The 16,431-nt window shown below is 50.0% G+C and overlaps 1 protein-coding gene across 3 annotated transcripts in view; it reads right to left on the reverse strand.

The window, feature by feature from the left end:
* Positions 1-30: 30 nt before the first annotated feature.
* Positions 31-16,431, reverse strand: part of Rgs6 (regulator of G protein signaling 6) — a 420,077-nt gene continuing 403,676 nt past the window's right edge. For 2 of the 3 annotated variants that reach the window (XM_055593078.1, XM_055593077.1), the window contains one exon: positions 1,352-1,470. In XM_055593078.1, the coding sequence (XP_055449053.1) occupies positions 1,420-1,470 (51 nt within the window). In that variant the 3' untranslated portion in view covers positions 1,352-1,419. Of the gene's footprint in view, positions 1,471-9,973; positions 10,041-16,431 lie in introns of all 3 variants that reach the window. The other variant, XM_055593079.1, reaches the window with a different exon arrangement.

The following is a 16,431-nucleotide window of genomic DNA, read 5'->3' on the forward strand; positions in this document are numbered from 1 at the left end:
CCTTCCTTCCTTCCTTCCTTCCTTCCTTCCTTCCTTCCTTCCTTCCTCCCTCCTCCCTCCCTTCCTTTCCCTTCTCTGCTTAACATACTCTCAAGGGGGAATTTTCACTTATGGCAAAAATAGATCAAAGACAGGGCCAACCTAACAGGTGTTGAATTTTAAAGCATGTTGCTTAATACAGCTGTGTCTGAGGGCTCATGGTGAATACAATCACAACAACAAGGACAATGGTGTGGCCTTTAGGTGCAAGACTTCATAGCCAGGTTGGCAAATGGTAATTCTGACACTCAGGAAGAACACGGAAGATCTTCTGTAAGTGCTTAAGCATTTTGCTTTTTCCTAGATGATGGGCTACGTTCAAGAGAGTGCTTTGGCTAGGCCCTCAGAAGAAGGTTGGGAAGGGAATTGTGTGGCTCTGGCACAGACCTGCCATTGCATATTGTATTTTAGCTTCAGGAATAACTAGGCTCTAAACCAGTGAGAGTCTGGCCAGGCCTGATAGGATCACCACCAAATGCCATCCCTGAAATCCATCCACCTCCAGAAACTTTCATCTTGGGCTACCAGTGGGGGAGAAGCCCAATGGCCCCTGAGTTCATGGCCATGTTTATTTTGAGTAAAAAAACCACAAGGGAACAAACCAAGGGGCAAAAATCAGAAGCCATGAAGTAATAGTATTTTAGAGAGAGTGTGCTACCAGAGCTTTCAGTGACTAAACAAACATATTCCATTAGCTGCACTGGTGCCGCTTCAAGCTCTGGACCCTTGGGCATTCGACGGGACCTGAGGGTGGCCACCATACCCTGTGGAGACTCCTCTAAAAATCCGTCTGAGAGGGGCTGAAAAGAACTTGAAGTGCCATTGGTGCCGAAGATGTGATTTTTGACATTTTATGTGAAAGCAGTGTCTGCCACCCACCCAGACACCTGGGTGGCCACCCTTGGGGGTGAGGCATGTGGCAGTGAGCACTGTGAGTGCCTCAGAGAGAGCAGGGAGGTGGTGCATAATACTACGTGCCCAGGGTCCACTCGTCCCTCTGAAGTTCGCTGGAAGGCATGATTCCCCAGACTACTGGACAGGTGAGGTTAACATCTCAAGTGACAGTCAGACAGAAACCCCAGGAGACATTCTCCGACCAAGTTAGAAATGGACCCTTGGAGAGAATTAACATTGGTGCATGGTGGTCCGAGAGAGAGATGCTCTAAACGGGCCTCTCCCAGCTGGCCTGGCACCGTGGATTCTTTCTCTCTGATCTCCCCATTCGCCCGCCATAGCTCTCCACCATTGCCCTCAGTGGCCCTCACTCTTTTTCCTTCACAGTGACCAAATCTCCCCGCAAGGAAGTCCTGTCGTTGGATGTTGAGCGTCGCCTGCCCGGGTTCTCTGCCGGCCCGGGCCCTGGCCCTTGGGCGGGGGCGGTCAGGAGGACTGCGTCAGGCCCGTGAGGCGCTTGCCCGCTAGCGACTTTCCCTGCAGAGAGAGCCGACAGAGAGCACACACAGGTGTGCAGACACACAGAGGGGACAGACAGAGAGCCAAACAGGTGAATTAATTGTTGCAGGAGTCACTCTGCCCAATAGATCAACCACCCATCCCAGCTGACCTTGCTGAAAGGGAATCTCTATGGATGGAAGCCCCAGCCAAGGACGACTGAGAAGAATCGGACTTGAGGGAGTTTAAGGAAGTGTGTGTGGCTAGTGCTCTTGCTGGGTGGGGTATGGAAGTTTTACTTACCACGGCCTACGCATTAAAGCCCCCAGATCCTTTGATGGCCTGTGGCCTGCCCTGGAATTTGATTTTAAGTATGGAAGGAAAAGGTAACCTGGGCAAGGGTGAGGTCGGGAATGGTGATTTGACACAAACAGACAATGAGTACGGATCTGGGCGATTAGAAATCAAGGAATTAATTAGCCGTGGGAATTCGGAAAACCATGAATCCTACTTGAAATGAAGGCATGACCCAGAGGATTTGGGGACTCCTGGTTCTAGTTGTGACTGTGAACATGGCTTGGCCCTTCACTGTTCTCTGCAGCCCCTGGAGGTGCTGGGGTGTGTACTCCTGCCACGGGTCAAAGCGCCCAGTGACCAAGTGTGAGGACTGAACCAGAAAGTCTGTGAACTCTTCCCTTAAATCCTATGTGGCCATTATTCTTGAAATCAAAGACTAAACAGGACCATGAGGCCTGGTCCGTGAGGTACAGAGGTCCTGGGACTGTCCAGTTGTGTCCATGCTCCGGAGGAGTGGTTGAGGAGTGTATGATCTGGGCAGGAATTCAGTACTGGACAGACAGAGGAGACACAAGGATGAATGAGGGTCGGTCACTTCTGCTTAGTTCCCTTCACACGGTTTCTACTTATCCCCTGCACCTCCTTTCATATTACTGGACATGGGTGTTAGAGGAGAGGGTGGCTGGACCTCTCCTCTCCTCCCCAGATTGATCCCCATGTCTGAGAAAACACTGAAGGCCCATCCTGCTATTGACAGTGGGTCAGCGACACCATCACCATCTGCAGAGGGCAGCAGATGATCCCCGATCAGGAGGGACTGAGGAGTCTGGCAGTGTGAGGGCACAGGCCAGCTGTTCCTCATGCTCATTTCCAAGTGGGGTGTGGGGGGCTCGTTTTGTTTACTGGGCTTGACTGTGTGTAAGTTGGATGTAATTAAAAAGAATCGATCCGGTTGGTGAAGCCTAGTAGGGTACTCAATAAACCTGCTGATTGATGAATTGATGGATAATGGGCAGATCTAATAAAAGGACAAGAGCTTGGAGCTGGCCGGGGACAGGGCTGTCTGTCATCTAGCTTAGCTCTCCATGGAGGGACACAGTTGACCTAGCTGGCATGGATGAAGGCTTTGTCCAGAAATGCAATTGTCCCCAGGAGCTGTCAGAAAGTATACCTAGTCCCATTCTTTTTTTCCCCCTTTTTCTTCCTTCACTTTTTCCCTGTCTTAAAAAAAATCACACACACACACACACACACACACACACACACACACACAAAATCTTCCACATCAACAACCTTATCTCAGTCTTCAGATACACTAAACTTAGCCTGCAGCAAGCTATGTTTATACTAGGCTAAAGATTTTTCAGTCAGCTTTAAAAAAAAAAATCCTTGAGGATTTTGTGTCAGTGTGTGTGTGTGTGTGTGTGTGTGTGTGTGTGTGTGTATGTGTTTGTGTCTGTCTGTCTGTCCATGCCCATGTAGGTGTATGTGGAGGTCAGAGGAGAACCTCAGGTGTTATTTCTAAGGGAACACTTGTCCCCCTTGGTTTTGGGGGGAAAGTTTCTCATCGGCCGAGTATCCTAGGCTAGCCAGGGAACACCAGGGGCCCACCTCTGTCCATCCCTGGTGCTGGGATTACAGCCACACTCAGCTTTTTAAATAGGTATTGAGCATGAAACTCGGCATCTCATGCTTGTGTGGCAAGTGTGCTTTGTGTCTAGCCATCTCCCCAGCCCATCTTATGTCAGTCTGAGAATCACTAAGACGACAGCCAGTCATTTTATGTCAGGGACAATACCACGGTGTCCGTAAAAGATAGAAACTAGCTTCCAAGACCTCCATCCCGGCCTAACTCTCACTCTCCAGGGCGTCCTTTCTCACGGGGAACATTTGTCATCTGGGAATGCACCTTCTCAGTGTAGGCATAAAGGCAAGAATTGTAGGACTGTGTATAGACTTGCACCTAAGGGCCTTCTGGGATGACGGCATGACTTCCTGTCACCTGCCCCTGCTCCCATGCAAGGTGCGGCCCTTGCTGCAGTGGCCACACACTTCGTCTGGCTTCACTCCCTCTTCCATCCTTCCTCTACCAGAGCCACAAATTAAACATTGTATACTTGGATATCTGTGTCTGAGTTGCTGTACATGGCTCCGAGTTAGCTGGTACACGTGAAAAAAAAAATCACTGAAGCTGAATAAAAACGTATGTTAAAAGCTCAAAGACAAAGAAGGTAAGGTTTACCAGTTGCCCAAAAACCTCATTATAGTTCTATCTTCATTAGTGAGGTCATTTTGCTTGCACAGGGGCTGTGGGTTGAGGTAGGCTGGAGGCTTTTTTCTCCTGAAAGATTGTTCTGAGTGATTTTAGCCCTGAGGCACCTCCACCCTTCACCTTTCCCAGCTCCACAGAAAGAGCCTGGCTGGATCCGGAGGCGATAATTAATCTCTTCCTGCCAAGAACTCAGCCTCATAGCTCTGGCTCCAAGGACCTGTGGCCAGTGTGCAAATGGTGCTCCCCTCCCCTTCTCCCCACTTCTCTCATTTCTGGGGGCTTCAGAGATGAAGCTAATCAGCCCAGGATCTGCCTCTGGGATGAGTTCCAGCCTTTGAGCATCCAGGTGGCGCTTTGTGGCCTTGTGGTCCCTCTCTTATTGCCGAGCTCACATATGTACCACATGCCAGTTCTGATACTAAAAGATGGAGGTCAGGAAGGTTTGGGGGGTAGCTTGGAAAGAACCCTGCTCAGCTGAGATGGTCTAGTTGCCATCCAAACCTTGCCACACCATCGCCCCAGTGAGCGAGGGTGGGCTATTGGGCTGCAAGGAAGTTAATTGCATAGGAAGCAGGCAAGGCTGGATGCCTGGCTAAGGGAGCTTTGGGAGGAAAAAATTGTGAGATTTCTCCCTGGCTCAGCAGCAGCCTGCCTTCTGAAGAGCAGAGACTCCTGTGGTGTTCGGGGATCAAAGCGAAATCCTAGAGGCGAGGCTGTCTGTTCTGAGGTAAGCTGCTCCAGAGGCTGTGCCCAGTGGGCTTGCAGGCTGCGGCAGGCCCCTGCTCTACCCAGAGACAGGAGGGCCTTCTTGTGTACCTTCTATCGCTCTCTTCACCCTGTACTTTTCTCCCATCCCTACTTCCAGCGTGGATGATTCTGAAGGAAGGGGAGTGGCTATTTTGCCCATGCCTGGCACCTGCACTTACAGAGGCAGCAGGGTTTTGGGGGTATAAATGTGTGATGTTCCTCAGTGTCAGTCAGTTGGGATTGGATGGTGGTGCCAGAGAACAGCAGCCAGCTCAGCCTGAGGCCTTGGCGTAGCCGAGCAAAGCAGCAGAGAATGTTTGAAAATGCTATTAGCAGGCAGCCTTTGTCCAAATGAGAAAAAATGTGCAATGATTAAGAACCAAACTGTGGAAGGTACATTCCAGAGACAGCAAAGCTTTGCACACAGACAAAGCACCTTTCACCTTCCACACACTCGGCAAAGTGTAACCCAGGAGAACTTTGGATGCTTAAATTTCCTGGACCAGGGAGTTGATGCTTGGTTCACAAACACCCTCATGTCCAGCCCCCTGCCTCCAGTGATTTCAGCTCTGTGGCCCTCATGGCTAGAAGCCCTGCAGGTGTTACGGGATCCTTTGTTTCTGGAGGAAAATGCACAAAAGGCGTAGCTCCTTTTGTGCAGAGCTAGAGGAAGAACCAACATGCTGCTGGACATGCCGAGGCTCTGGGCATCACACTTCTAGACGGTACCCAGCAAAACATGCATGACCCCGTGACCAAGAACTTTTGCCACTTACTTACCTGGGAGACGGAGGCTAAGAAACGCATTGGTTGAGAGAAGGGCTGTGGCTCAGAGGGAAACCCTGGGGCTTGGAGGGCATACTGGGGGAAAGCAGGGAAAATCACTAGGGTCTCAGAGCAGGGGGAGGGGGTAGCCTTTTAATATAAGGAATATGGACGTTTGAGCTGGTAGGCATCCCTGGCCGATTGTCTCAGATGCTGTAAGACTAGAGTTGAAGTCTGCAGTATATATCAAGTCAAAATCTAGGCTATGGTGGGGTTTGTCTGCCCCTGGGAGAAAGGAGTGGCACTGGTAGGAAAAGGGCACGAGGATCTTTGTAGAGTGATGGGTTCTAGGTTACATGGGAATATGCATTTGTCAAATTCATTGAACCCTGTATTTCAGATCTGTGCACTTTATCATATGCAATCATAATTCAAGGGAGAAACCACAAGAAATAAGATTAGGGAGAGGGGAAAAAAAATCCCAGCTGTCTCATCACTGCCTTGGAGTTCCTACTCCTTTTTCTTTGTTAGTTGCTGGGTCCATCTTCCCCTTTCTAGAAACAGAATGCTCCCCTCTCCCACCTGGGAGAAACTCAGATTCCTCTGGGCTGGACTGATGTGAGGTGCTCTTTCTAGCTTCCATTGACTCCAGCTGAATCCCTCAGTGTGACACACAGGCATTTTTCACCCTTGCTAATGAGAAGCGGTGGTCTGCCGAATCGGGCACACCAACTGAGATGGGCTGTCCTTTCTCAGAGTGTGAAGGTCATCTATGGGTTGACGATGCTCAAGTTCACTTGATGTGTGGATGTAGAATTACAGGCTCAGGCTCAGGGCTGGGTGGGCCAAGAAACCCATGAGCCAGCAGCAAAGACAGAGGCCTGGTGAGGGTTTGGCAGCTGGGGCGGGACGGGGGGGGGGGGAAACAGAGGGTGTGTCTCACTTCATCTGGTCTGTCTTTCCCCGGGCATTAGAACACCTGGTGCTTCGCCCCCACAGAGGAATGGTTTGGATAGAAAGCATGAGGAATCCCATGATTCCTCATGGGAGATTTCTAATCTCCTTTCCCAATGATATTTGAGAGTGGAGGGGGAGAAGGTCATTTCTTGAGATGGTTCAAGCGTCTGAGAACTTCTGGCAGGGGGTGGCAGAAGATCCATCCCATACTTAGAATAATTTCAAAGCACCTGCAAGTACTTGTCTTTTCTCAGCCTGTTCCTGACTTTTAAGGCCCAATGGAAGCACGGGTAATGGGACATGCGAAGGGCAGCCTGGGCTGCTTCCACAGTGGGGCTGGCCAGAGCGGCGCTGGCAGGAAGAGGGCCATTTCTAGACTGTTCCTCCATGCCGCAGGGAGTTAGGCGGGCAGGAGCCCTGTGGCGAGACCCATTCCTGGGGGCTGCTTCCTCCAAGGCTCTCGCTGAGCTTTTTGATCTTGCTCGGGAGTTGAAGGGCATTTTAATTTTTTAAAAAAATATTCTTTCTATTTGAGTACTCCACAAGGAGGCCTATCACAAAGATAAAACAACACTCAAAACCAAAACCAAAACAACCCCCTAAGAACCGACAGGGGTAGGAGAGACTCAGACTAGCAACAGAAACTTCTAGCTGGAAAAATTAGTATATATTTAGGTGGATGTGATCCTGAATCTGTTTTGTGGGGTAAACACGTTCAAAATACAAACCATGGAAACAGCCCTACGTGCCGTGTGTGGTGGTGTGAGGGGTAGGTGTTGCTGGGTGCCTGTTTAGAGTTGGGACTATGAAATCTGTTCAGCAGTCTTATTGTCTGAAAACTGGACCGTTTTCAAGTTCAGACCCCTCATGCTTACACATACTGGTAATTTTTTTTTTTATTTGAGTTTAGGAAAGGTGTGCCGCCAGCCACCCTCGCTGGAGCTGGGTGAATACAAATGGGCCAACCTATCTCTTGATCTCCCAGGGCCTTTCTCTTGGAATTTCTAATTCTTCGCCCACTAGGCAGCATCCATAGCTCATGTAGCTCTCTTTGCAAGCATGCTTTCCCAGTCGCCCAGGGCTTGGTGGAGACAGCGTGGAGCTGGTGCAATCACAAGGGACCTGCATTATTAGACAGTCAATGACAGCTGCCTCCGATGGTAAAAGTTCAGACATCTAGGCATTTGACAGACACTTGGACAAATGCCCACAACACTGGTTAGGTATTTCTTTATTCTCTATTATGTAATGTATGAGGAAACAGACTCCAGCAGAGCCGGAGAAGTTTGCCTGAGAGCAGACAGCCACACAGTGACAGAGCCAAGGTGATGGGCCCCGAGAACTACTTCATCTACTTGGCGCATGGCCGTGGCTCTCAGGGGAGGAGGTGGGTGGGAACACTCGGATATTAAACCCTCCTCCACACTTAAATTGCACCAGCTTCCTGGGCAGTACGGGATGTTCTTCCTTGAATATACTTGAGCCCATCTCAAACACTTTCTGTTCTGCTAGGGGCTCCTCCTTTCTAGACTTGGGAGTTCCGTGACGGGGGAGGTATCTCTTGTTGACTGGCAAGCCTGGCGAAAGGTGCCTTTGGCTGCTGAACTGGGCTGGGGTGCAGGTGGGCATGGCTTGGTGCCTATCGATTTACAGCGGTGGTGGCTGGACACACCAGTTGAAACCATCATTGAGTTTCCCATTCTGTGTGACTAGTGCCTTCGCGCTCTCCTGTAGTGACCCCAAGAAGGACAGAAGCAGATGTGACAATGGGGTGGGGGTGGGGGTCAGGCAGAGTGAAGTCACTCCCTTTAGAAATGACCCCCATTTCAAGTCATTATAGACCGAGTGGCCAATTTGGGGTGTCCCTGATAGGCTCGGAAACCCTCCCTGGATGGTGTCCATAAACTCTGGTTCCTGCCTCTCATCAAAATCATCACTTAGAGTATCTTTGCGGAGCTAACCTTTGCCTGTCAGTTTGGGTGAGCCATGGGAGGCCTTCTTCCTTGTCCCTTCAGCTGCGCAGCAGAGACTAAGCTGGACTCAGGCGGGGATGCCAGGAGAGGAGAGCTCAGCAGCTGAGCCCTGTACTGGTGGCAGGATGCCCAGACCTGGACTCCCTCGTCTCCTTTCTAAGCTGTGCATTTCAATCTCCCCTGCTGCTCCACCTCTTTTGCAGTGGAAACTGCTCCCCTCACTCCAGACTGCAGGGCCTTTAGTCTCTCCCGCCTCTTACTCTAGTGGAACAACCCGTCCTTTCCACCGTTAGCTTGCAAGAGCTTCTTGGTGGTCTCAGGAGGGGCAGGGAGGGGGCATCTTGCTTGCGAAGCCCCTCAGCATCTCATACCTGCCTGGGGCCTGCACAATGTCTGCCTCATGCTTCTCTTCTCCTCCTCCCTAAATGTACACAGGGATTGAAGCTCTGGTTTACTCCAAATTTGGCAAAGGCCAAAGACTCAAGGAAACAGGCACATGACCGTGTTGCTATTGGCAACAACTGGACGCTCCTCTTTTTCTAATAGGGAAGTTCAAGTAACCCTTGACTGTGACTATGGGGTGTGTACAGCTAAAACTAACAAATTGATGTCATGGACAAGGCAGCAGAAGTCACTTGCTTGGCAGTATGAGATTCTCCTGGGGATCCGTGAAGACCTCAATGCCATCTGCCTAAAGGCACTTTTCTCCTGCAAACATACATACAGGCACGCTGGCTGGTGTCCCTAACCTAAGACAGCTGCTGTAACAGAGCCTAGTGGGCAGGAAGTCAGCTTCCTGATTTACCCCTTGCCCTCTGCCCACCCAAAGCAGAATACTTCATGAACACCCATGTCTACTCCGAGGCATATGAAAAAAGGCCATGTGTTCCCCCCTCACCTCTCTACCACCTTGACTGAGGCTCAGTATTTTATGGCACGGGCATCTGGGCATCCTAAAGCTGGAAAGGAACAGGTTAGCATTCTCAAGAGCCACCTGGATAGGGCCTTGGGCCATTGGGATTCCTGGTTTCAGAGAACCTTCCTACTTGGCTTTCCCTGCAGACTCTTTTCTTATGTAGGAATATGAGGGCTTGGGCTTTCCTGAGGATTCAGTCCTGGGCTTGCAAAGGAAGGGTTCTGAAAGCTTAATCTGGGAGAGGAAACCTAAGGACACCGCAATCGAGACTGAAAACATCTACAAAGCCGTTAGGAAGGAGGTACCCCGAGACACAAACTATAGGATCCACAGCTAGGAATGGTATTTAGGCATTGCCTCCAGGACAAAGGATTCACATTGCCAGCATCTCTGGCATGCCCAGTTCCTTGTTCCTTAGGAAGAAAAAGAACCACTGATGCCCAAAACAGGAATACCAAGAAACGGGTGCCCTGGCTGTGTTTATGGGACCAATACATGAGAACAGGAACAGTGGGCAGACAGACAGACAGACAGGCCATTCCTGCTGGCCTCGGAAGCTGTCTATGCAGAAGGATCCCCAAGGGTAGAGAGAATACAGTCACTGGGATCACTCACCCACTGCTGGAAGGAAGCCACCTCGGGGGTGAAACGCGGCGGCCATTCTGACTCTGCGCCAGCAGCACTAGGCAATTGTGTTTGGGGGAAGGGAAGTGAAGAAGAACTTATCCAGCTGAAACCGTGAAGACCGTGAAGGGGATTTAGAGGAGGAGCCCCTGCCCAGACACACAGACAGCCATGACAGTCATGCAGCTCGTGTACACATGCATGCAGGCCTGCGGCGTATGGTGACATGTGAACCATACACCGAACACCTAGGTGTGTGTCAGAAAGGCAGCCCATGCACCGGCGTACACACCTGTGCACACGCACATACAGCGTGGACACATATGTGCATGTTCGCAGGGAGGGCATTCACATAAGGATCTCATGCAAGATACATAAGCAGCTATGAGGTTAGTGGCAGAGATTTTTATATCAGCTCCCAGCCATGCCAACCTTTGACTAAGGTGCAAACTTGAAGCATTTGCATACACACACACACACACACACACACACACACACACACACACACACACATATATATACACACATATATATGTATATGCATATATATGACAAAAAAATACCCCACCAAATCCTCCTCAGGAAAATCCATTTGTGTTACCCCTGTTTCTACCAGTGGTACAAGTCGTCAGAGCCCACACCCCAGGGACCTGGTTTACAGATATGCTTTAGAACATTTCCTGCCACGTGCTTCTGAGCCTTCTAACAGCCTGGCTGTGTAATAAGGGCTTAAAAAATAGAAACCTCTGTTTATCTGGCAGATGGAGCAACCGGCCTTGGTGAGGTTGTGTTGTTGAGGGTGGCTCCAGGCAGGCAAACAGCTGAGGCGTGGTTTGCCCTAGAAGTGTGGGCTCTGTTGCACGAGGGTTATGCTTGGAGGACTGGGTTTTACATGCTTCTTTCGGACAAAGCCAGTCCCTGTCTGTGTCTGGAGGAAGGAGGCACCTTAAAGTCCTGGGTCTCTGTGGGAGTCCAGGGGCCACATCTTGGTAATACAGACAACATTTTTGCCTGTGGCCCTTGCCATCTCGTGGGTTGACAAGACTCACAGCTCCAAGGCTTCCTGGGAAGTCCTTAAGAGCCACAAGAAATAGGCATGTGCCAGAGGCTGGCCTCCTGGGCACCATAGACCCTCTCCATTCCCATGGAGTTCGGAAGAACTGAGTTAAGTTTAAAGCAGGCCAGTAACAATGGCTACTATACACTGAGCTTATACCCACTGAACTAGGAAATCAATAGAGACACCTACCCCACAGAATACTCTTACAAATGACATAAGATGGTAAATGGAGAACTGAGGGTGTGTTTCATGACAAACGATACTAAATAGTTGTCAAATATGTAGGCTACAGTGTGTTCTATGTAAAATTTACACTTCCTCATTCACTATTCTCTCTGTTTTATGTTGGAAAAACCTGAGGCTTAGAGGATCTTCTCAGACTCATCCAACTCATGGGTAGAGTTGGAGGAGAGCCAAAGTCCATCACAAGCCATGCCTGGCAAGGTGGGGTTAACACCATGAGTTCTCAAGAAATGACAGCTGTCTCTATCATATTCTCATTTAAAGCTGATCTCTGCTCTGTGGGGCAGGATTTGTTTTACCCTTCATGCCCATGAATGACTTTTCCAGGCTCTTACACCAAGATCAGGGAGAGCAGGTGAGTGGGGATTCCATTTCGGCTGTCTGCCTTTGACTCACTTCCTTCTCTATTCCTGTGAGTTCTAAAGGGACATGGCTCTCAAGGGTGAGGGTGGGGGACAGGACAAGCAGGTCATCTGTGATAGGATGACAATGCAGGTAGGGACACGCTGTAGCTGAGCTTTTGACATTCGGTTCTAGATAGTTGGTGAAGCTTAGTCACAGCCCAGCTCCATTCTCTAGTTAGGGACACTACAGGTGGGAACTGGCTAGGAATAGGAGCAGGCTGGAAGGTTCAGAGAAGCCAGTAAGAGAGACCAGCCAAGGGCCACTCAAAGACACACTCCTGCTGGCAAGAGGTACTTCACCAGTACTCCTTGTAGTCTTTGGAGATCATGGTCATAAAGGCAACCTGACACTAAACCTGGAGAAAGCTACCAAAGGGCAGGTCAGCAGCAGCTCTGGTGGCATCCACCCAACTCATACTTCTTGGTGGTCTTTCTCATGATGTCCTACAGACCTAGGAATTAGATCAGGAAAGCTATGATTGAGGACTAGCAAATGATGGGGTCTGAAGCTCTATATCATTACCACGAAAACCTCTACCGACTTTATGACCTCCGGTCATGATCACCCACATTGGCAATGGTTGCCTCTTACAGATTCTGTATGGATGCTCTAGCATCTTAGAGCACCATCCAGAACAAATTTCTGCCTGCTGCTTTTTCTGTAGACTGCAGGGTTGTGTTTTTGCTTCTTGCTGGACAGTCTGTGTGTCCCACAAGACATGGAGGTTCTATGACATCCTACTTTTTTGTGTGGAAGAGATGAAGGTCAGAGGCATGGGGATAAATCCAGGTGCCCCTGGGTTCCTGAATCTCCTTGCCTCATGCCTCCTAGGCCAAGGCCCCCAGCTGTTCCTGATGGGGGAGTTTAAAGGAATGTCTGAGAGATCACAACCGCCAACTCTGTCTGAGCTTTCTTCTGTGTTAAAAAAAAAAAAAGTCTTGTTAAAACTTCGCTGACTTTACTAGGATTGCCATGTTTAATGAGGGGCCTCGACTGAATTTGAAAGCAAAAGATGAAGAGAGGAAAAAAGCCATGAGCTGTAATCACCATAATTACACAATTCCAGGATGAGTTGAAAGCAGCCCCTGGTGGAGCCTGAGAGGTGGGAGTGTCATCTGCAACCTGGTTGGCTCTTAGGACAGCTGGAAAGAATGTGACATGCAAGCCATTCTCTTGGCTTCCTCAGAGACCGGTCTAAGTCCCCCAGACGGGACCCAGAAGGAGGGGTGTTCAGGGAGGGCAGCCCTTTTCTCGTCTGAAGCCCCTGGGGACATGTCAGGCGCCTGGTGTCGGCTACTTTACCTGGAATCTGCAGCAGCATTGGGTAAAAGACAAACATCTTTTCTGCTTTCAGCAAAATACCCATCCCGATGGGAACTGTGGCAAGCCATGCTTTTTTTCCAAACCAAGGCCAGGACGCTCTATGCTCCACACTGTGCCCAGCCCCCTGTGCCAATGAGTGCCTGTGTCCTTCACTGGTTGACCTCCTTTCAGGCATGCAGGGAAGAGAGCCCTGTTGCCCAGGGCTCAGCTGCAGCAACAGCAGCAAACGGTCGAGGTCAGGGAAGGGGAGAGGCACAGATGATGTGTGGAGGTCATAAATTCCACTTCTTGAGTTTCCCCCGCTTCCTGTGTGTGTTGTTTACTTGTTTTTCCAAGGCAGACTTCTGGATCCCTCTCCTCCAGTCTCAGCAAACTCCCTCCTTATTTCCCACAACTTGTAGACCACCAAATTAAACATGGCAGGAGCCCTTAAGAAATACTCAGTGCAGCCCAGAATTCCAGTTAGGAGACGCTGAAGAATTCAGCGCAGAAGGCTCAGCTGCATTGCTCTTGGCCATGGAGTTGCTAAGAGCTGTCAGTTACTGCTGTCGGAGTGTCCTCCAGTGGAATGGCCCTCCCCATGTCTTCTATCCACCTGTTCCACTTTACCCTTTGGGACACTGATTCCGGAAAGCAAAGATGATCATTGAATTTGCTTGAGGCTAAACATTCCTATGTACTCTTGTGTCCCTTGACATGACCTTCACAGTCTTTCTCTCCTGATTTTTCTTTTTCTGGCTTATCAAAACCCTGGATAAGATACAGAGGGTTAGTATCAAGATGCATAGAGCAGCACAAAGCAGGGAGCAGTCCTCAAGGTGGGAAGTACTCCACAAGGCAGGGAGCATGGCTCTGACCTTTGAACTTTTACAGTTCTGTTATCACAACCTCAACTTAGAAATGACAGTCGCAGAGGACAGGATAGGTGTGCAGGAGTAGCCATTTTTTTTTTCAATCTTTGGGTTGAAATCTCACCAATAATAGATTTTTTTTTCTCTTACATTTTTTTTTTTCCCTCCAGAGTAAGGGTTGTCATTATTAGGGTCACCCAGGAAAAGAAGAAGGGAGTGTTCCTGCCAAATGTTAAGTCAGTGAGGCCTGCTCCTGTTTTGGACTGTGCTGTTGTTGCTAGGGCCACAAGGATTTGGCCATGATAAGGGAGTATGGATGCCCCCTTGCTGTTTGGGCCCTGTCTCATTTTTCCACCCAATAGGGAGCTGCCTTACAACCCCTCAATTGCCCTTCTCTCTTTAGCTTTAGGAAAGGCACCTCAGCACTGACAGTCCCTCTGTGTTGAGCTTGCTCCTCTCTCCTTCAGTGTCCCAGGCAGCCATTTGCTTCTAATCAGCATCCTAAAGTCTGTTCCTACAGTGTACAGACACATAGCTATGCTTTCCTTCTAGGACGCTGTGCTTTCCTAACTCCATTGCAACCTGGGAAACTCACTAGCTGCTATGACAAAAGGAAGTACCCGCCATCTTGTTTTCAAAGCAGCTCATTTTGTGGGGGGGGGGGGAGCCCTGAGGGTCTCACTGCTGAGCCTGCTGGTCCTCTGATATCAAGCTCTCCACTTCTCTTTCCACTCTCCAGTTTGGACATCAGAGAGAGAGAGAGAGAGAGGGAGAGTCAAGTTTCCTTGACCTTAATGTAATCAGCCCTGTCCTCATCCCAGGACCTGTAAGCCTGGTAATGCCTGAAAGCTGCTGCTCTCCACTCTCTCCTCCTGGCAGGACGGGGCAGATTTATTCCCTAAAGAGACATGCACAGTTTCTTGAGAGGCCCGCCTCTCCTACTGCGCATGCTCCTGGCTCACCTTTACCCTCTGCCTGCTCATTGTACAAAAGGGAGCCCACACAGTTCCCATGTGGCTGCACTGTGACAGGAAACAGACTGAAATCCCACAATCTCCCCCCACCCCGCCCCATTCACTGCTAAAGCGATTTCTCCTTTGCTTGGGAATGGAGTGGCCAGCAGGCAACAAGATGGCAAAGAGCTCAGGTGACCTCCCAAAATAGATCCCTACCAGGCACATACAGACTTCCCCCAGAATGCCTCTCCGGGAGACTAGCAGGAGTAAGATCTGTATCGAAATCAGCGGCTGTAAACACACAGCTGAGCCCTTCTGCCTCAGAGGACTTGGATTTGTAGTGGACTGCATGGTACTCTGGGGTTTGGGAAAGGCAGGAACAGTGGTGTAGGGGCTGAGGAGGGAGGCAGGGAATAGCCATCCCAAAGACTTGATCAGTCCAGTGTCCTGAGGCTGAACCACCTACAGGATTCTTTTCCAAACGGGTACTGGGTGTCCAGGGCATTTTCGGGTGATTTCAGCTGTCAGATTGAATCATCAGTTGTAACAAATGGGGTTCTGGGGGCAGGGCCTAGGGATGATGGATTGCCCCCACATGACAATGAAACGCTATATAATGATAGAATCGAACTAAACAAAACAAAACAAATCCTTCCCTGCTCCCAGACCCTGATGGGGAGATCAGGGTCTCCCCTGCCTACCAGCAGCCGGGCTGGTTCAGTCGCTTAGCGTTTTTATAGTTTATGAAAAACAGGCTTCTACATTTTCATTTTTTTATAGCTGCAGACAGGATGCTTTACCACCCTTCCCGTGGGCCAGAACAGAAAGAGGAGAGAGACTTGAGGAAACTTTGCCTAGCACTGACCATAACTGTGACATCATTGTCTCCCCTCTTACTCATCCCTAAGAGCATTGACAGGCCCAGGGACCCCGCTGAAGCCGAAAGTGTTGTGGCTCAGGGTGTCACTGATGACTCCCAGATGGTGACACTTCATTCTTTGTCTTGCAGCGAACGGTACCCAGATTCGGCAGCTGCAACACTGGGGCCACTGTACTGCCCCGCTGACCTGGACAACCTGCCTCTGACACTTGGCTACTGGGCCTCCTGACCCGAAGAGTGGGGCTACTGAGCTGGCAAGGCAAGATGGTGCCAGTTCCCGTTCTCTGTGACCTCCCCCTGCCCTTCAGCTCCTCAGGACAGGAGTGAGCCCCCCGGTTGTTGAAGGGCCTGTCCTGTAAAACAGGGAGCCTGTGACTTCAGTCCTATTTATGTCTGTCAGGGTTTGTAAATACTTCTGACTACCTACTATTTGCCTCTCAACCTCCAAGGCTGACAGACACATCTGAATCAGGTAGCTAATGGGGCAAAATGGGAGCTTCTCTTTTGTTCTTAGGAATGATTCCTACAGCTCAGAAGTCCCAGTGTGGAGGGAAGCACACACCTGCAGAACATCCCCAGCTGGACAGGGATGCTAGAAATTAACTAGTGCAAGCTATTGTACAGGGAAGGTGGGGGAGGGGAATAGGTCTCAGAGAGGGCTAGTGATTTGCCAGGGATTGCACAGCTAGGCAGTAGCTGCTCTGCATGGAGGAATCCTAGGAGACATTGAA

This window comes from Psammomys obesus, unplaced genomic scaffold (assembly GCF_907164565.1).
Source record: "Psammomys obesus unplaced genomic scaffold, mPsaObe1.curated_primary_1811, whole genome shotgun sequence".
Taxonomy (NCBI): Eukaryota; Metazoa; Chordata; class Mammalia; order Rodentia; family Muridae; genus Psammomys; species Psammomys obesus.